We start from the raw sequence: 21,256 nt of genomic DNA, 5'->3' as shown, positions 1-21,256 counted from the left end.
ATGTGTCAGTACAAAACAAAAGCGATCTTTTCTAATGTCTGTCATGGTGGGGAAAAAAGGTGATTTGGTCCTAATTTGAAATATATGGGTCGTGCGCTACCGATTGTTGTAGTGTATTGGCACAATTTGTTGAATAGTTACATTACGTTTATACGTCCGGTTATTATATTCCTATTTACTATTCGTGATGAATGTGTTGGTGTATTGTGTGCGTGGTTGGGAGGGAGCGAGTGAGAAAGGGAGAGGGAGGGTAAACCAAAGCCATAAGGGCCCATTGGCTGGCCACTACCCGTACACACATCGCTATTATTTTTATTTATGGCAATCAAGAAGCTGTCGTTTGTGTAATAGGCCCAGTCCGTGGCATCCAACAGCCAGCTACCCACTCCGGGGAGGACAGTAGCATGATAGCCGTGGATTGGAATCGGCAGGAAGAGCGTCCCCGTCTGCTGCATTCCGACTGCACCCGCACCAGAAGCCAACGAGTCGGCAAGCGGCGGCGTCCGATATGGGGAAGGAGGTAAACGGCGTCTCGCGGAGCCGCTTTGAGGTGAGTTCACCTGCCCCCCCACAAACCTTTGACATGCCGTTTAAACACGTCACAGGCCCTCGCTTAGGGGCACCATTATTACATTCGTGGACGAAAATAATACTATCAACGGCGACATTGACGCGGCTCAAGCACCGTTTGGGATTAGCTGTGCTGCTTTGTGCTAACAACAACAGGCCCCCTTGCTGATTTGTCATAAGGACGAGGAGGACACAAAGCGGTATAAATGGCTCATGTTGTTATCGTCGTGTGGTGCGTTAAGGGTCCCTGGATTTTTTTTTTCTCATATGCGCCGTCAAAACAAAACACAGCCAAACTGCATATACGCAGAGGCTGGCAGGAAAATCACTGTCATAGCGACGTAGACAGTTTTAGCTCACAATTTAAGTTCGTTTTTGGGTGTGTAGTTTATATTAGACTTTTTGTTAGCTTGATATTTGTACTGCAGGAGGCTTGGTTTGGCGTTTAACAGTCCCGGTTGACAGCCGATCACAGGCCCTGCTCTGTACCTTATCGACAGTAGCATTTATTTAACCATATAACGAGCCCTGCACCGACTGTTCGTGTAAACATCAGTCGAGGCCTTGGGGTTGTAGAATAAGGTACACTTTATTGTCTATTTACGTTAGCAGTGTTTGTTGTGTATTTTCGGACGAGAGCTTGGTCACTAAAAACGCGCCGATGTCGACAAGTTAACATATTGCGTTTAATCAACAAGTGAACGTTTAATTTGTTGCGTTGTTGTTGTTGTTTTAAATGTAGTTTTTGTTGGGATTTTTTTTAATGGATGCAACAGCTAAAGATGCAGGCCGTTATCCTACACAGCCTGGTCAAACAGCTGCGGTCGAGTTGCAAAAGCAAGCTAGCTGCACAAAGCAGTTTAAAACAGGAAAAGTTTCTTTACTGCTTTCAAAGTAAAGGTGTTTGTGTGTGTTTTGCCAAGTTTATTTCCGGTTTGTGCTTTTTCTCGTCTATGCAAACTTTACGCTTTCACTAAAAGTGTTTTCCAAACTTTACTGAGGCCAGGCACATATTTTGTATTAGAAAAAAAAAATCACCACCAAACAAATTGTGACAAAAAGTATGTACTTTATGTCATAAGTGGACCTGGGACCTCGGGGGAAATTTTAGGGGTCCCACCTACTACATTTACACTGAAATAATGACTCATCTCAGTTTACTCACAAATTACCCACTGAGTGTAGAATATGTTCTTGTTTTTTATTTGTAAGCTATTACAGCAGCTTTACAGTACAAATAATCCAACATGGGGCTTTGCAAGATCAAAGTGGTGACATGTAATACAACTGCATGTACGCAGAACAATGAATAGAACAATAAACAACAGCAATAAATTATACACTACATTTATCCAGAGCAATTCGTGAGGGATAGGGACTGAGCCTTGCTGTGAGCAGCAAAAAAACAAACAAAAAAAACAGAAATATTTATAATTTACCATACCATTATAAGTTATTCTTACGCTGCAGCTTTGCACTAGGACACACACACATCAGCTGTTTGGAAAACACTGATGACTCCGAATAATAATGCAATCACATCGGAACACATAGGTGTTAGAATAATAGCTGCTCCTATGAAGGAGGGACTGACACTGATTTATAACCCATTATCTCATTGGGGGGGCTTCTTGATCCCACGGGAGAAGGAGGTATTACCCAACGCTGCTGTTTCTAGTCGATTGTAGTATCTGTACTTCCTATTTGTTGTATTAATACTCAATTGAATTGGAATTTCAATTCATTGAGATGTACAACATCACCTGCAAAAATGACGAGAACCAGGATGTAGGAATTGCACTGCAGGTGTTTTCGCCTAGTGACAAGGCTGCAGAGCACTTCCCTGGGGACCTCATCTAGGAATTCCATCCTAACATGACAGCAGTTCAAAGTACAGTAAATAAACCACAAACAATGATCTCAAAACCGTTTAATATCATTTCAAACTCATCGTACCCTTAGAAAATTAATCTAATGCTGGATGTGTTCTGTTATCTTCCCCAATATTATTGCTGTTGCTATGGAAACTTGTATGCTATATGTCACACTTATATACGATGGCACACAGGGTGATTATAAGGTTTTCAAGTCGATTTTAAAATCGGTTTGCTGTGTGTGTATCAGTAATGTGGTGCTTTTTAGACAGTTCTACGGCAAAGTGATGGCTTGCTCGAGGTTACGGCTATGGCAGCTTTTAAGCCCGATTCATTCAATGACCTCAGCTGGCCCGCCGGAGAAAGCATAACGCTCACATTCACACGGCGTCGGCCGGGTTCATTTTATGTTGGATTACAAAAGAGCGGGAGGGGGTGAGGTGACAATGTATGCCCGTGGACCGTGGAAAGAGCTCTGGATTATTTGGCCAAAGAGCACAAGGCGAGCTGTCAGAGTCAATTTGCCCTAAATCAAAAGAACCAAAATGTCCCATCTCCTGACTTGCTTCAAAGCATTTGGTATTATGTGTGTGTGAATGTATGTACGTATAGACATTGTTTTCACCGTTTTTGACAAAAATGATAACTTTCTCCTCCGGATACTTGCAACCTCTGCAAGAATCAGCTACATCCTTAATTATTCAGATCATGTAATTCTACCCCTGAAATGAATTATTGATAAATATATAACCAGTAATTGGCTCAGTTTTTGTGTTGTACGAAAAAAATGACAGGCCATTATTTTAGTAAGGTGTATAATATACATAGTGTTTATGTTGTACTTTCACATGGAAGCGGGCTGGTTTTGACATAGATCCCCATTTATTTTTAAACACTCTTTTTACTCAACCAGATTTATAGTTCTGTCACCAGATTAATAGTTCTGTGATCTTTGAGTATTTATTTAAAGACCATCACATAACAGTTTGTCTTACTGTCCGTCAAATCCCACGTTTTCCCAGTATTGTTCTGGGTATGAGGCTTTAATTTCACAAACAGAAAACAGGGATCCTCTATTTTTGGCAGTGTCATCCTTATGGCGGCGTCCAAACCTAATATTTTGAGAATATGGCATAGTCTGGGGCACAAAGTCGGAAGCACAATTATTTTTGACGCAGCCCACACGTCGCAAACCGAACCGGAAACAAACTGATGTGCAAAAAACAGTCCCGCCTCTTACGTGGCATATATCCCATTGAGTTTCCAAAATCTTTTAACTCCCTGTAGAAGAAAACATTGGTGATATGAAAGAGGTCCGAATGTGAATGTTACATAAGTAATATGTTCCCTGATCCTGGAATGCTGTTTTGGTTAGTGAATGAGGTTTTTTGTTTTGTTTTGTTTTTTTGCTTCATAGAAACGGAAAAGCTGTGAGTGATACCATGCATGATTGGGGCCTGCCTCTAAGTCAGAGGTGCCGAAGTTCAGTCCTCGAGAGCCCCTATCAGCCTGTTTTCCATGTTTCTCTCCACTAACACACCTGACTCATGATCAGTATCGTTATCTGGCTTCTGCAATTCTTGCTGATGAGTTGACTATTTGATCCAGCTGCGTTGAAGGAGGGAGACATGAAAAACAGGGTGGATAGAAGCGCTTGAGGACCGGACTTGGGCACCACTGCTCAAAATAGATGTTTCCACGCCAACACTCACTGTAGAGATGTCCTAGCTACCCTTTGTGCATGAAATGATGAAGCCTGCAAAGATGACAGGTGAAACGTCTAAGGCAATCAAAACAATACGCGATCAATTCAATGCCCTGAGAAAGTTCATAGGAGGTTAGTAAAAAACAAAAACAAAAGCATTTAACAACATATCAACTGTCCAAAGTGCTTTCTCGCTATTATTTTTTCCCTTTTTGTTTCTTTATCACCTGTTCATCACCCTCTTCATCTCAGTGACATTGAAGCTTTCACTTCTGACGAGATTACTGTACAGCATCGTCATTTAGCCTTGAGTGAATTTCAGTGTTTTTTTGTTTTTTTTGCTGACATTATCCGTCTGCCGCATCTTGCAGATGTTCACAAACAGCGACGAGGCAGTCATCAATAAGAAGCTACCCAAGGAGCTGTTGCTGCGGTGAGTGATGAGAGGAACATTTTTGCAAAACTCACTATTGTAGACATAAAATGCATATTCTTCACAATTTCAAACCGTTTTATCGTTTTATTTTCTTCTCTAGAATTATTAGTAAATAAGATTTTGGTTTATGAGACAAACTGACGTCAGAAGCACAGTTGTGATTTTGCCGGCTAAAACAGCTCATTTGAGTAAGCCTGGTTTGTTAAAAATTGTGCAGTTGGAACTGCAACTGTGTCAGGCTGTCAGCATGAAAGTGTAGTCATTTTCATTTATTAAACTGCCTTTGAAAAGAGTCCGACTGCTCTTGTCAGCCAATATTGGGCACTCGATTAGCGGCTTGTTGCTAGCCACTATTAGCTAATACCTGGGACAGTTAAAGTTAAGGTTTAAGTGATTGTCACACACACCTAAGTGGGTGATCAACCCCCCCATTCCAACCATAAATGCTGAGTGTCAAGCAGGGAGGCAAATGGGTCCCATTTTTATAGTCTTTGGTATCATACAATGTCAGCATAATTAATTAGTTTTTTTTAGCATCCTTAATTAGCGATCGAGCATGATTTCAGGATGGCATCGTGTTGATGTTGGAGGCAGCAGTTTGTGATGGCAATTTAAATTCAAACTGGGCTTCAACTATCCAATTACCAGTCGAGAAGACGAGTCAAGTCAGCAACTTTGAAATAAAAACATAGCAAGGCACTGATGTCAGTGTAATAATTGTATTTGGGAAGATTTGATTTGATTTGGCCTTCTCACCACACTGGCGGTGTTACCGGTGTTGATTGGTCTTCCCGATAGTGCATACCAAATAAACGGGTACCCGAGGCAAAATAAAAAGTCGTCTTTTTTTTTTTCTTTTCTTTTTATTTTAATCGACATACTCAAATGACTCGAGGACTCATTCCATCCTTATTTTACACCTTTCTTTGTTCTTGCTGAACTGGGTGTGTTTTGAGGGGGCTGCCCAGTCTCATGCAAATGAGCCACTTGCCATCCTGCCAGCCTCCTGCGGGGCTTTTTACTATCATGACAATTGGGCTTTGCGACGACGAGATGAGTGGCTTCTACTGGCACAAAATGTGAAGAAAAAGCTGTACAAAATGGATTAATTTCTCACTTGATGGCACTTCAGAGACCTATTTGTTTACAAGCAATTAAAAAGTCGATTTTTCATAACGTGTCCCCTTTAACTCAATACAGACGAGAGAGATCTGGATCTTGTACTCAGAAGGCGCAATTGGCCTTCTTCATCCTCCAACAAAAACTAACACAGAATGCATACATGCCCTTTGGCGATGATATCAACCGAACAGCAGGATGCACATTTGTCCTTCTTCTCAACTTCTCCCTGGATGCTTAATTAAAAACAGACGCCTTTAGGTTATACAACATTCAAATTGTTTTCAGACTGCAGGGATAAAAAACTACATAAGCCTCTTAGCAAAATGAAGGCCGTAACTCAAGCCTCTGTCTCGCTCGCCTATACATGCGCTCTGCTTCAATGCCTCCAGACTATTACACTCGTCACTGCTTCGCAGTGTCCTATAGCGCTGTTAGCAGCCCGTAAAATTCTTAGGCTGAAAGGTGGCCTCAGTATGGGAGAAGGAAAACCTGATTGGTTGGACTTGTGACGATCTGATCCACATCGTGAACAAAAAGTGTGATGTTAATAATATTGTTATTTATCATCATCAATGAAGCTGCTTAATTAATTAATCACAGTTAATAATGCAGCTGGTTTATTTAATGTTTTCTTGTTTCAACCCACAATATTAGCCCTTGCCCACCTTATATCCACCCACTAATCTGAATAAAAAAATAATAATAATTAGGAGTTGTTGCAATACATTTGATAGATCTGTGTATTTCCTGCATGCATACATACGTACATTTACTACTAGGGGTGTGAGCCTATGGGTACCTCACAATACTATATGCGATAACGATTGTCTCACAATATGACAACACCGCAATTATCGATATATTGGTTAGGTAATAAATCCACGATAATCTACGACAAAACTACTCAAGACATAAATTGATGTTTTTTTCAATGAGAAAATAGCTTATTTTTGTACCATCACTGAAACACAGTATTAAAACTGGTGTCTTCTTCACAATGAGTACTTTAGTGTATTTTTTTAAACACATCCATCCATCCATCCATTTTCTTGACCGCTTATTCCTCACAAGGCTCTGGGCAGTAGGCAGGGGACACCCTGGACTGGTTGCCAGCCAATCGTGTGTTTTTTTTAAACACTTATACCGGTAAATGTCTTCTCAACAGAGACAACTTTATGTGAACAAATTTGTGACTTTCTTAAACACTATTGTCATGCAACATGTCAGTCAGTTACATAGTCAATTGTTTCATTTTATAAACTGACACACTTTTTGTGTAACATTAAAACAAAGTAAATGAATAAATATAATTTCTTAAATAAGGTAGAAGTTGAAACACAAAATATGTTTTAAAATGTTAAAATTGACTATATATTACACATTTAGAAACGTATGTAAAACTGAGTCAGTTGCTGGACAGATAAATGTCTTACACAAGTAAAAGTAAGATCATGAGTTTTCTCCTGAAGATTTCCGTACATTTCCCCACCACTCTTATGAGGCGCTATCCCTAGCGGCCCACCAAGTAATTGCTCAATAAGTAATGAACGAATGAGCCGTTCTAGTGGCTGTATATTAAATTAAGTACAAATATTGCGATACTTGCGTAGGCGTGTCAATAATCTAGACAAAGTATCACGATTTATCACAATATTGATATATCGTCACACTCCTATTTACTACAGGTGTCGTCATAGCTTCTCTTAACAGTCAATGTCTGTCTTGTAGAATCTTCTCCTTCCTGGATGTGGTGACGCTGTGTCGTTGTGCCCAGGTCTCACGGGTGAGTGAGTGTGCACATAATCCTAATTGTAGTTTATGTATTTGAGTCCAATGACAACAATTTGCGTATGCCCCCAGTCCTGGAATGTTCTGGCTCTGGACGGAAGTAACTGGCAGCGGATTGACCTCTTTGACTTTCAGCGGGACATCGAGGTGGGATTTGGTTGATTTTGCTTCTCGCCGCATGTATGCTGATTATCGATGTGACACTTTGGGTGTGTTGTTGTTTTTTTTTTTTTTTTGCAGGGCCGAGTGGTGGAGAACATCTCAAAGCGATGTGGGGGGTTCCTGAGGAAGCTGAGCCTGCGGGGGTGCCTCGGTGTGGGCGACAGCGCCCTGAGGTGAGAAGCCAGCATGGAAGAGGAGAGAGGTGAATTGAAATTCTGCTCCTGTCGCGTTCCATTTGAACTCGTTATGTGTGTGTGTGTGTGTGTGTGTGTATTTCTGTAGGACTTTCTCACAGAACTGCAGAAACATTGAGCTGCTCAGTTTGAATGGCTGCACCAAGATCACTGACAGGTATGGCCTTCATACTATACCTGGGGATCGGCACAGTGGCCTGCCACTAATACTGAAAAAAAGAAGAAAAAAGTGCAATTGACGCTTCGCTCTAATTATTTTTATAGTACCTGTGATAATAGTTTAAACATACCACAGGTTATATTTCCAAAACAGTTTATATTTTCAAAATCATTTATACAACATTACCATTTAAAAAATAATAAATGGCTTCCAGATTTTTTTGTTTAATATTCGAAAAATACACCGGAAGTGTTCATGTCCATGCACATTTGTCAAAAACTGTAATTTGTTATGCTAACTACCAATGCTTAGCTTAGCACCTCCTTGAGATACAAAGCTTGTCCCTCTGTCAATATCTTGTAGCATCGTATGGCATTTCAGAAATAGCACAATTGATGTTGATTGACGATTGACGGCTTTTTGTCTTTGCAGTACGTGTAACAGTCTGAGCAAGTTCTGCCCAAAGCTGAAACACCTGGACCTTGCGTCCTGTACCTCAATCACCAACCTGTCGCTCAAAGCCCTCAGGTGTGTACCACGAGTAGCACACATTATACACCAGGCCTGCACAAAGAATAAATATGAAAAAACCAACAACAAAAAAATATATATCAATCAAAGCATGTGCCCAATTAGATTTCTCAGATTTACACTGCTAGGTCTGAATCCATGTTGGATTTTGATGATGTAATAGTCATTAATTTTATTTATTTCTCTGCTGCAGTCCCTCGCAGAATTCACTTTTTTTTCTTTTCTTTTTTTTTTTAGTGGGCGAGGGGTTTCATTTATTATTTTCATAAAGCCTCATTTACACTGCCAGAACAAAATCCAGATTGAATCAAGATTGCGTTTTATGATGTCATAGTCATGAATTTATATATTTCTTGGCTTCACAATAGTTTTTCTCAGGATTCACAGGTGTTTCCCTTTTTTTTTTAGAGGAAGGGTATAATGCCTCATTTACTTTAGCAGACCTGAATGCATAGTGGATCCTGATTTGTGGCTTGGCAACAGACTCTTGACACATTTTTTTCAGAGGGAGGAGTTTTGTCATGTACATGTATTGTTGTAGTTTCATAATTTTCTTAAGGCATCGTTCACACTGCCATACCCCAAATCCAAATCCGATCCAGATGTAATAGCCTCTAAAAGGGGAAGTGATATTGCAGTTCCAGCGTTTTCCTAAGGCCTTGATGACATTCAGACCTGAACCCAGATTGGATCCCGATAGCTTGTTAAGATGTCTAAACAACAGCACTTGACACAAGTTGACAGTGTGGACGCACAAGTTGACAGTGTGGACGGTAGAGCTTCAGAGTCAGAAATCAGATTGGTCATGTAAGTGTAAACAAGGCCTGAGTTTTACAAAATGGTCTTTTTATGTGACTTGGTTCTTTTTTTCCCTCCACTCAAGTGAGGGCTGTCCGCTGCTGGAGCAGCTCAATATCTCCTGGTGTGATCAGGTCACCAAGGATGGCATCCAGGCCCTGGTTCGATCCTGTCCGGGACTCAAGGGCCTTTTCCTAAAAGGCTGCACACAGGTGCGCTTGGACTTTTGTCATGTTTTAGGCTGAGTTTCACTTGTGATTATGTGGAATGTTTTTTTTTTTTTCCCTTTTTAGCTAGAAGATGAAGCACTGAAGCATATTGGGGCAAACTGTCCCGAGTTGGTCACGCTCAACTTACAGACATGCTCAGTAAGTGCAGTCAATGCGAAAGCATCCTAAAGTGGAAGGTAACATTGTATGGTAACTTTAGAATCTTAACATTTGAAGTCTTCCTTAACTTTAATGTTCGACGTAATGTGGTATTTTTATGGCTTGCGAAGCGGGGACATATACTACATGCCATCGTCCTTGCACTCAAGTCATAGGATGTGTTTAGGGATCATAGTTTGTTCATTTCAAAGTTTGCATTCACGTAGGCAATTGAAAAAAAAGCAACTGTTGTAAAATTTTTCTGTTTCCTACATTAAACTTGACTTCCTGTCTTCACGAGTAGCAGATCACAGACGACGGCCTCATCACCATTTGTCGAGGCTGCCACCGTCTTCAGTCACTGTGTGTATCAGGCTGCGCCAACATCACGGACGCCATCTTGCATGCACTCGGACAGAATTGCCCCCGCCTAAGGTACCACTTCAACACATCTGGAAAAAAAACATTGACTAGGAGTGATGATATTATTTTGCAACTCGCTGTTCTTTCTCCTTAAAAATAAATAAATAAATAGAATATTAGAAGTGGCCCGCTGCTCTCAACTTACAGACGTGGGCTTTACGACACTAGCAAGGGTGAGTGTATGTCCATCATCTATTGATTAATTAGAACAATTTTAGTTGTGCAAAAATATACATTTGCAGTAAATGGTGGTGCAATCTATTGAATGTCGTTATAGAATTGTCACGAGCTTGAGAAGATGGATTTAGAAGAATGTGTGCAGGTGAGTAGATGACAATCTCAGTTCATCGTGTCCTCTCAGACTAAATCAACATGAACATCGGTGAACATTTTAATTCATTTATTTTTCATTTGAGGCAGATGTTTCTTTTCTGTTAACATCAGTCTGCGATGATGAAATTATTTTTTTTCTTTGAACTCAGATTACAGATGGAACTCTCATACAGCTTTCTATCTACTGCCCTCGACTGCAAGTTCTAGTGAGTCTTGTGCTTATCATTTTGCTGACTCACAGCAAGCACGCCACAACCGCGCTGCAGTCACGGGGTTCGTCACCCCTCCCACCACCTTCTTCTCCCCACAGAGTCTGTCTCACTGCGAGCTCATTACTGACGACGGCATCCGCCACCTGGGCAGCGGGCCGTGCGCCCACGACCGACTGGAGGTGATCGAGCTGGACAACTGCCCGCTTATCACGGACGCCTCGCTGGAGCACTTGAAGAGCTGCCACAGTCTAGATCGCATCGAGCTCTATGACTGCCAGCAGATCACCCGCGCCGGCATCAAGAGGCTAAGAGTTGAGTGGGTTTTGCTGACAATAGGGTCTCGAGGGTCTCATATGGATGCAAATGTCGAGACAGGATGTTGAGGTAATGCCAAACAGCAGGTGAAGCAATAACCGCGTAATTTAAGAACATAATTCTGGAAAAGGCACAGTCACAGTAACGACGGTGACGAATTGAGGTCAAGGGAAATCGAACATGTTGACTAATATAGCAGTAAACATACTGTTGAATCTCTCACTTAAATGTGAAGAAAACAAAAAAATTATGGTAATGAAATGAAGTAAATACAAAGGCAACTAGATAAATGTATAACATCAAATATATTCATACATTACTCAAATCAACTCAAGTTTATTTATATAGCGCTTTCAAACAGCCTGAACTGTCACAAAGCGCTTTACAGAACACAAAAAACAAACATAACATAAAACATTAACACCAATTCAATTCATATTATATTAATTCAATATATTGAACTTATTTACTAACATTTTGTTATCCTTCTTATTTAATTGTATTTTGGGATATGCATGTTCTCCCCGTGCCCGCATGGGTCTTCTCCGGGTACTCCGGCCTCCTCCCACATTCCATCTGACATCACGAGTACTTATACCTTGGAGTAAGGCTGGGTATCGGCCCGAAACTGATATGTGGTATTGGTACTCGTCCATTCCTAATATTATATATCTGCCTTTTTTTTTTTTTCAAGAATTGAGTTAAAGACACATATTCAGTGGAAGCTGAAAAGACTGCATTTGTTTCTGTTAAAAAAAAAAAAAGAAATACAAATAAAATTGTAAAATGAATGAATGAATATGAAGTGCCTTGCGATTGGCTGGCAACCAGTCCAGGGTGTCCCCCGCCTACTGCCCAAAGCCAGCTGAGATGGGCTCCAGCACCCCCAGTGACCCTTGTGAGGAATAAGTGGTCAAGAAAATTGATATTTAATCATGTAATTTCAGACCAATCAATATATTTTATTACCTTGCTTTTTTAACCCCTGTGCCATTTGTTTAGCCAAATATGTAAATTGGGAGTTGATTGTGCAGGGGGAAAACACACAAAAAAAAAAATGAGCCACGGCTTTGGAAAACTGGGGGATGGTCAAAATGCGAGTGTGCCGACATTTCTCAGCCATTGCATGAGGGAGATAACTAATTTTATAGCCCTGGAATATACGTTAGCCAGCCGCGTAACATTAATGTACATTATAAGTGACATTTTTGGACCGATTGGACACTGCATGTATTTTATTGCAATTTCCGTGATTTCTGCATGAAATCCTTCTATGGACATTCCTCGACGGTGCCATGGCCATGAGAAAGATTTCGCACCCCAAATCCACCAGGTGGCGGTAGAGGCCAATTAATGATTTTCCTTGCAAACGCCGCACTGTTTCCAGCACGCCATATTCCACACAGACTTATTTCTTCGTGCTTTTTACTGATTGTGCATTCGACAGGATGTTAGTGGATGCGCGTGCACGTTAGTGGGCGCGCGTGCGTGTTCGTGGATGCGCGTACACGCGCGCCACTTATATTTTTGTGCAGAAAAAGGTATTGCGAGCTATTGACTTATGTTTCGTGTTGGGATATTTGTTTGTTTGTCTGCATGGACGTGGGAGGCACGTTCCCTAGTGGGAGGGGTCGAATGGCAATGCTCTTTGTCGTTGTTATGTCCCCAAAATGAGCCACTGTTAGAGGTGGGCGTCGTTGCAATACAGCGGTTTTCCTCAGTGTGTGAAGGCTGTTATTTAAATTTTTTTTTTCTCTTTCTTCACTTTAGAACTTTAGAATTGATAGCGTGCATATTCCACACGCATGCGCAGTTCGATCATCCATTTTGAACAGCCGAGCAGTGGCATTTGCTCTGCAAAGCCTGCAGGGGGGAGGCGTGCCATTGTGGCCAAACGTGCGTGCAACGTGGAGGTGACGTATTTCCCTTCGTGCATTCTTCAAAACATGGCAAGGAGCATGGATCGGTGAAAACTAAGCAGAAGGGATAAGACAAAACAAAAAAAACGTGTTTTTTTTGTTTTGCAACTTATGAAGTGTAACATGTAACGGTTGTCGAGATGAATTCCTCGTCGGTTATCTTATCTGGCCGTTGCATTTCTACGTGTGAAAGTGCTAAGCTTCGATTTTTATTCGGCTAGTTTGTATTCACAACAACGTGCAAGAGCTAACGTGCAAGAGACATGAGCTTCCTGAATCTAAGTAAAAGAACGGCGATCGGAGACACAAAAAGCTGCAAATGCAAGTTGGCAAGTAAGTACTTCTACAAAATAAACATAAACGAACATATGAGCACGTCCTGGAATGCCGCGGGGGACGTGCAGCTTCCCAACGGTATGTAGCTCGTCGCTGTGTTGACTTCCGTTCGCCGGATACAATTGGATACAGGCGGTGTAAATTTATCCGAAAAACACGCACGATTTCCGGGTAAAGTAAACGGACGGATCGGTGTAATGGAGCTTTTTCTTTCCGTTATTTCTCCGGAACCGTACGTCCTACGGGGAAAATGACACATATCTGACACATATCTGGAACCGTGAGCACAAGAGATACGTGGCTCGTTGAAGTGCGACGCCGGATACGGGGGTGTAAATCGGGCCTTCCTGTATCCGAAAATCAAACACAATTTGCGGCTAAAGTCACGGAGGGGTCCCGGTGCCGCTCCGGAGCCCCACAAAAAGTACTTTTTTCCCCAAAGTTTTCTATCAAAGCTACCGTGTTGCCTGATGCTCTAACTATGTCATATGAAAGATTCAAATTTATTTCTTTATTATACATATATACAACACAGTTAATTTTCTTCATAATCTATTATTTGGCTTCTGTTGTCCTATGGCGGGGGGAAATAATAATAATAAATAAATATACTATATTTATGCATAGTTTTGATGCCAATGAACATTTTGGGTGGTTGAAAGAAAAGAAAATATTAAAAAATGACAGTTATCACACCTCAAAGGAGCATTACATAATTGGCTAAAATGTACTCTTCGAGGGTGTTCTGAGTTAAATTGCCATTGTCAAAAAATTTGGCATGCATTGAAAAAATTGTTGTTATAACTTATTGCCTTATTCGAAGCTCTAATTATGTCATATGAAGTATTAATTTTTTATTTATTTTTTATACATGTATACAGCACAGTTCGTTTTCTTCATAGTCCATTCTTTGGGCTTGTATTGTCCTAAGAGGGGGGAATACATAAAAAAAAAAAAAATTCATATGTATGGATAGTTCTGATGCCAATGAACATTTTGAGTGGTTGAAATAAAAAATAAAAATATTAAAAATTGACTTAGTTATCACACCTCAAAGGAGCATTACATATTTGGCTAAAATGTACTCTTCGAGGGTGTTCTGAGTTAAATTGCCATTGTCAAAAAATTTGGCATGCATTGAAAAAATTGTTGTTATAACTTATTGCCTTATTCGAAGCTCTAATTATGTCATATGAAGTATTAATTTTTTATTTATTTTTTATACATGTATACAGCACAGTTCGTTTTCTTCATAGTCCATTCTTTGGGCTTGTATTGTCCTAAGAGGGGGGAATACATAAAAAAAAAAAAAAACTTCATATGTATGGATAGTTCTGATGCCAATGAACATTTTGAGTGGTTGAAATAAAAAAAAATGTTAAAAATTGACTTAGTTATCACACCTCAAAGTAGAATTACTTATTTGGCTAAAATCTACTCTTCGAGGGTATCACTGATTTCAAGGCACAAGGGTTAAATATTATTTATTAATTGTGATTTATTACATTATTTATTTCATTCATATATTAAATGTGTTTTTAATTGCCTTTTTTACTGGATAAAAGAGATAAAGGTACATCTATAGTGGAAACTCATCTGTCGATTTTACGAACCACTTAATTCCTTAAAACGTTGGTTTATTCCTGTTTGATGAGAAAACTACCAGTTGAAAATATAAATATAATGGAAAATAGGATATCATTAATGTAAATGAATAAACATATTCCATTCTATGTACAGTTGTCTTGTAAATTTTCATACTCTATGCCTAGGGGATTGTAAGCTTATGAGCCCAACTGTATGGTGGAAAAAAAGGCTTAATGTCCATAAAATTCAAAATTCTGTGGCAATTGTTTTGATGTTTTCAGAGGTGGAAGTGGACATGAGAAAAGATATGCATGTGAATTTTGGTGTAGATTGAAATCATTTCTGTGTCATTAAGCGATGTTTAGCTTTTGTACATGTACAGCTGTGCTCCTAAGTTTACATACACTTGGGCTATGTACATTTATGAGTACAAGTGTGCAAGTAGCAGCAGTGAGGATAACATATTTCTGTGTCTTCTTGTACTTTTGCAGACCCACCTGCCTAACATCAAAGTGCACGCATACTTTGCCCCCGTGACTCCTCCACCTTCGGTGGGGGGCAGCCGTCAGAGGTTTTGCCGCTGCTGTGTTGTGCTATGATGCAAAAGACATCGACGTCGGTCTTCCCCACCTCCAACCTGTGTGTCCCTCCTATACAAGCGTCCCTCCTCGAACCACACCAAGCAGTACATTCTTGCTGCGTCCCCCTTTAGAAGATGCAAGAGAGACCAAACAGTGCAGGGTAACACACTCCACACATTAATATTTTGTGCTGATGTTTAGCACATTTGCCTCACAGTTCTGAGGTACAGGGTTTGAATCATGTCTCCGGCCTTCCTGTTTTGGAGTTGGCTAGTGTGGGTTTTCTCCGGCTGCTCCAGGTTCCTGCCATGTTCTAAAAACATGCATGTTAGCTTCATTGAAAACTCTAAATTGTCCTTAGGGGTGAATGTGAGTTAGGGTTGAATGATTTTCAAAAATAACCAAATTGAGATATATTTTCTTTCCCCTCTATTGCAATTGCGGTTTAATATATGATTATTTATTTTCAAGGTTCTTTTCCCCTATATTTTGACAAACACAAGCAACAAATTCATCTCTTTTACAGTAAACAATGTCAGATTTAGTATACATAAATGTTTTTTGTCTTAAAGATTAGACTTATACTAAAATAAAAAAATGAATGAACCACTATTTAATATGAGACAAATTTTCTACTTAAATTTGTTGTAACTTTCTAAACACCTTTGACTTAGTTTTTTTTTTTTTTTTTTATTATTATTATTATTATTATTATTTATTTTTTTTTAAGCGTTCTCGATGACAACTTCACAAAATCCTCTTGTGGTGTAAACGTACTGTAAGGTCATAACTTGGATTACAACAATAATGCAAACAAATCTGTTTCACTTCAATACTTCATGGTTCGTGAAACTATGTAAATGTGGACTGCATTTCTAAACACTGAACCAGTCAAGCAATTTATATAAATTATTATATAAAATGAGATATATTTTTAAACAAGCCGACCGACAAAAATTAAGCAAGGGTTGTTGCTTTTTTTGTTTTTGTTTTGCCCACCCGTAACCTTTGTAATTTAATATTCATTCTACTACATTCCCATATTGATTTGAATTTGATTAATTGTTCAGCCCTAGTGTGAATGATTTTGTTTGAGCTACTGAGAACTACAATAGGCTTAATTAAAACTTAATTTGTGTCTTTTTTTAAATTATTATTGAAGTGCAGAAATAAATTGAGAAAATGCATATCTTTCAGATAAATATTGGTCTAAATCAACGTGTAGGTCCAATTTTGACATTGAAGTCCATCACTATACTCAAGACTTTTCCCCATTCATCCGTGCAACATGGTGCCAACTCTCATTTCCAAGATGGCCGAACCACAATTTCTCTAAAATCAAGCATCCGGAAGAAGTAATCATTCCCCTGTACAATTGCAAAGATATAAATCCCAAAAATGTATTGTAGCCACACAAAATTAAATCACCTTCCTTGCAAAATGACAAAAATTGAATTAGCCCACTTGTAGTTTTCAATGACTCAATATGTGCCCTGCAATTGTCCAGGGTATACCCCGCTTGTCACCCCAAAGTCAACTGAGATAGTTTCCAGCGGATAAGCAGTATTAAAAAAAAAAAAAAAAAAAGGATGAATTCATAAATGTTAGGATTAGTGCACAATGAATGGAGAATACTAACAGCAAACCCAGTGACCTCAGAACACCTCAGAATTCCCCCCAGTATCCAATCGTATAAGTTACCATCAGAAAGCATTGTTCTGATTGGACCAGTCAATATGGCCCCAGGATCAGCTTTCAAAATACAACACAGCGTCTGCACCTGAGGTTGCCGCTGGCTTTGCTTGAATGTATACGATGGGGAAAAAGCAAAAAGCAATGCAACAAACACTTAAAAACAATCTTGCTGTGGATGGGAGGCAAAATACAGCTTTTCATCTCACATCCTGCCCTGTTGGAAAAAAGTCCAGACTCACCATCTACGTCCCCCTCCCCCTTCCCTCACCTTAAAAAAGTGACACAACCGGTGAACAGCATCAAAAAAATGTATTGGGGGACAAAACGAAGAATAAAAGAACAGCAAGCTGTCTGCTTTTTGCACCTATCAAAATACATCCAGACTGTTTACAAAGAACAACATCTAAAAAAATGTGGTTTGGAACTAACAATGCGCCCCACTCACTGGACACACAAACTGAGTTTGTACCCCTCCCCCAATCTCTCTTGTTTCCATGTGCTTCATAGGCGAGGAGTGGAAAGAAAAGACAAACTATTTTTCTAAAATGAAAAGCGGCACACATTTGGGGACTGAAGAAGATGCCAAATGTTGCATGCGATACCTTTTTTGTTGTTGTTGTTGTTGTTGTTTTTTTTACAACCCAAATGTACATAAGTGAAGACTGCTGGAGTCTTTGGTCGAAAAACAAAATGAAAGAAAGACTATACAAAAGAAGAAAATGACTGGATGAAAAAAAAGATGATTATTCTCGAAGATCAACAGGAAGAAAAAGCCAACCATCACGTTTTGCTTTGATTTCGTTGACTTGTATGAAAGAGTAGTAGGGTCACACTGAAAAGAAAGAGTGAAACAGTGAAAAGTGGTCATATTTTAAAGAGGAAAAAATTCATTTTTGGTCATGTTACAAGAATTAATTCATAATATTGCAAAATATTATTTTAATGAGTGATTAACACCATTCCCAAATTTCCCCGATTGCTTCATCAGCCACGTCTGCTCTCGACAAATGTCATGTATTCAAGCTTGTTAAATATTTCTCTAAAACAAAAAGGGGTAATTTCAGTCAATCAAAAAGAATTTTTTTAAATTATTTTTTAGATTCTGACCGATCATAATATTAAGAATTTATTCTCATGAGTCAAAACGTTTATAATTTACAGCTTAATTTGGATTTAATTTGTATATCTCCTAAAATACCAGCATTATTTGGAAAAAGTATGATTTTATTTCCCCTTACTTTTTGTTGTAAAAATAACCATTTTTATTTTGCGAAATTGTGTTTTGTTTTGTTTTGGGGGGTTTTGCAGAAAACTTTGACTTTACCCTCATTTCTTTTGTCCATTTAGTGTGGCCCTAGTACTCCTTTGTGGGGGCCAGAAGGGGTTGTGGTTGTGATGAAGTATTGAAGCCTCCTACTACTTGCTTTTGTTTTGTTCCTCCGCATTCTAGCTGTCACCTCATTCTTGATTTCACTCCTGTTCCTTTGCCTTTTTTCTTTCTTTTTTTTTTTTTTTTTTTTTGGCGTGGCTCCGATTGCAACTGCTTCGTGTTGCGTTCAGTGTCTCCGGTGGGATTTTGTATTTTTATTGTCATCGTAAATGCGCAGGCCAGATGCAATTGTACGTAAGGATTTCTTTTTTCTTCTTTTTTTTCTTTTTCTCTGTCTCTCTGATATTACTTCTTGAATGTCCCTGAATGAGACGGCTCTTCAGGCATGATATGCCACTTTGGAAAAAAAGTCTTTATTTGTCTGGCACTCTCCTCCTATTACCCTTCACCAAATTCCCCAAACATGACTGAAACGTGGAATGTTAACGCATCTTTAATGTCCCCAAGATGAATTGAAGGAGGCAAAACAAGCTTGAGTCAAGATTCTAATAATTTTTGTGGGATAATGCGAGACCGGATGAGCCCTGTGTAATCCCGCCTGAGCCGTTTTGTTCGAGCAGCGCTTTACACGGTGGATTAGGAAACGTGTCAAAATGGCGGCCATGTACACCAGAGAAAAGAAAGCGTCAGTACGAGAAGGCCTTAAGGAGCTTGCGGACCAAAGTGTCAATATTAAATCAACTCTGCAAAATCTTGAAGCAGTCCGCCTGCCCATGTGTCAATGCTGCTGGTCCACGACGGAGGCTTTTGGCCCATGTGTTAACGTTAACTCTGAATTTATCAGCAGAAAAGTGAGAAGAAGTCAGATGAGCATGTGTTAACATGGGAGGAAAGCATAGGGCAGCTCACTCCTGGACCGTATGTCAATGCTAGCTGTGAATATACCGATCAGAAAGTGTTGGGGACTCCATAGGCCCATGTGTCAACGCTCATTTTGGATTTAACGTTAGGGAAGTATGAAGGAGCCCGCAGGCCCATGTGTCAAATCGAAAACGAATATGCAGTTTGTAAAGTACGGAAGAATCTGCTGGTCCGTGCATCGGCGCTAATGCTGATAGTCTAGTGGCCCATGTGTCAACACTCACTGAATGTTATGGTAGGAAAGTGTTCAGGAGACCACTGGCCCTTGTGTCAACATCATCAGGAAGCAAATTCCTGGTTCCCCTTGCATTTAAAGACAAAACACTGGAGTTAGGATGCAAGAGGTGAACCCAGTCACCTGTTGAAAACAAACAAACAAACAAAAACAGGACGCCTTCTTCATTGACATATGGGCGATATTTAAAATTGATGACTGTAGTTCATATAATTACTGTAAATCTTTTCCTTTTATTTTTTTTCAAGTTTTTTTTTGTACAATTAACCGATATAAATGAATATGTACGTATAAATAAATATATACCTATATTATTAAGGCTGGCCTAGTTTTGTCAAAAGATGTACTGTTGTTTATCCTCAGAGGACCACTAGATGGGAGCATTGAGCTTGTGTGGAGATTTGTGTCCAACTAATTGAGTCAATGTGTGTGAACCTATTTAAAATACTACTATTTTGATTTAATACAGTGTATACTTTTTGGTCTGCATATTGCAACTTTCTAGTACCCAGTAGGTTATATTTTGTATTTATACTTCAATGTGCTCTTATTTTTGTTTTATTGTTGTGGATGTCGGATAAACGGTTCAGATAATGGATGGATGTAGTTTGCAGTGTTTTTCCCAATGATTTTGGTTGCCTTATTTAACTATGAAACAGGTAAAAATATTACAAACAGTCCTCAGTATGATACAGCACAGTTGTGCACTGTGTAAATGGATGGCAGAATTATTATTGAAGGTGAAGGCAAATCACAGCAAAGATTATATGACATTATTTTTTATGCTAGCTGTACCTATTGTTGTTACCTGAGTATCATTTTAGCAGGTCCTTTGTATGCAACCAAGATAGATTGAAGAGAGGTAATTGTTGAAGAGTCATGAGCACCTTTAGGATGAGTATTATATCTTTCTATATGTGCTGTATTGTGATTTAGTGTCTTTCTTTGCAGTCCTGTGATGGCACCGTGACGACCGACGTCGTGACTGCGATCCCTTTCCTGTCTCCTGAGTCCTTTTGTGTCCCACTTTCGTTTTCTTCTTCCCCTTAAGAGAGACACGCTGTTTTCTCTCTTCCAGCAGTGTTTCAACCTGTGCAAAGATGAAAAGCTGCAAGGAGAATTCCAAATGTATGTTTTCTCGCCCTGCAGCAATTCTCCCGGCTGTTTTACGCTTCTTTTTTAAGCGCACAGGAGGATCAGTTTAAATCTCATGAGGCGTTTGTTTACCGTTGTTTTTGACAGCACTCGTTTGACTTTGTATTTTACCTGCAGTGCTTGTAAGGACACCTTTACGTGGCACCAAAGTAGGAAACATGACTTTGATGTAATATACGTTCCAGGCCATTGGAGGACGATGTCATTGTGTAAAGAAACGCAACATGATTGTTGTCTTGCCTCCGACAAGTATTCAAAACCTTTTGGGTGGCCGTTGTTAGTGATTCACTGACTATAATGTAAATTTGACTCTATTTAGAGTGGAGCAAATAGACTCAGTTTTAGAGTAATATTTACACTTGGAAGAGAGTAAAATAAAGAATTGAAAAAACTAAAAGCCACTCAAGGGTTGAGGAACGAACTCACGGCTCTTGGCTTGGGAGACAGCCGATCTACTCTCTGAGCCACGTAGCTCCTGCTCAATGATAGTATATCAGGCAATTTTT

General features: G+C 39.6%; 1 protein-coding gene across 1 annotated transcript; it reads left to right on the top strand.

Annotated features, from left to right (window-relative positions):
• The first annotated feature begins 188 nt into the window (after positions 1 to 188).
• Positions 189 to 20,191, top strand: fbxl20 (F-box and leucine-rich repeat protein 20). Its single transcript, XM_077495209.1, has 15 exons — positions 189 to 550; positions 4,521 to 4,582; positions 7,436 to 7,490; positions 7,568 to 7,642; positions 7,736 to 7,830; positions 7,940 to 8,008; positions 8,444 to 8,539; positions 9,426 to 9,552; positions 9,634 to 9,708; positions 10,013 to 10,143; positions 10,244 to 10,304; positions 10,409 to 10,453; positions 10,614 to 10,670; positions 10,775 to 10,987; positions 15,325 to 20,191. Exons 1-15 carry the CDS (start codon positions 509 to 511, stop codon positions 15,430 to 15,432), a joined length of 1,311 nt encoding a protein of 436 aa, XP_077351335.1. The 5' UTR covers positions 189 to 508; the 3' UTR covers positions 15,433 to 20,191.
• The last annotated feature ends 1,065 nt before the right edge of the window (positions 20,192 to 21,256 follow it).

Source organism: Festucalex cinctus, chromosome 1 (genome assembly GCF_051991245.1).
Source record: "Festucalex cinctus isolate MCC-2025b chromosome 1, RoL_Fcin_1.0, whole genome shotgun sequence".
Lineage (NCBI taxonomy): Eukaryota > Metazoa > Chordata > Actinopteri > Syngnathiformes > Syngnathidae > Festucalex > Festucalex cinctus.
This window is presented reverse-complemented; position numbering and strand designations above follow the sequence as displayed.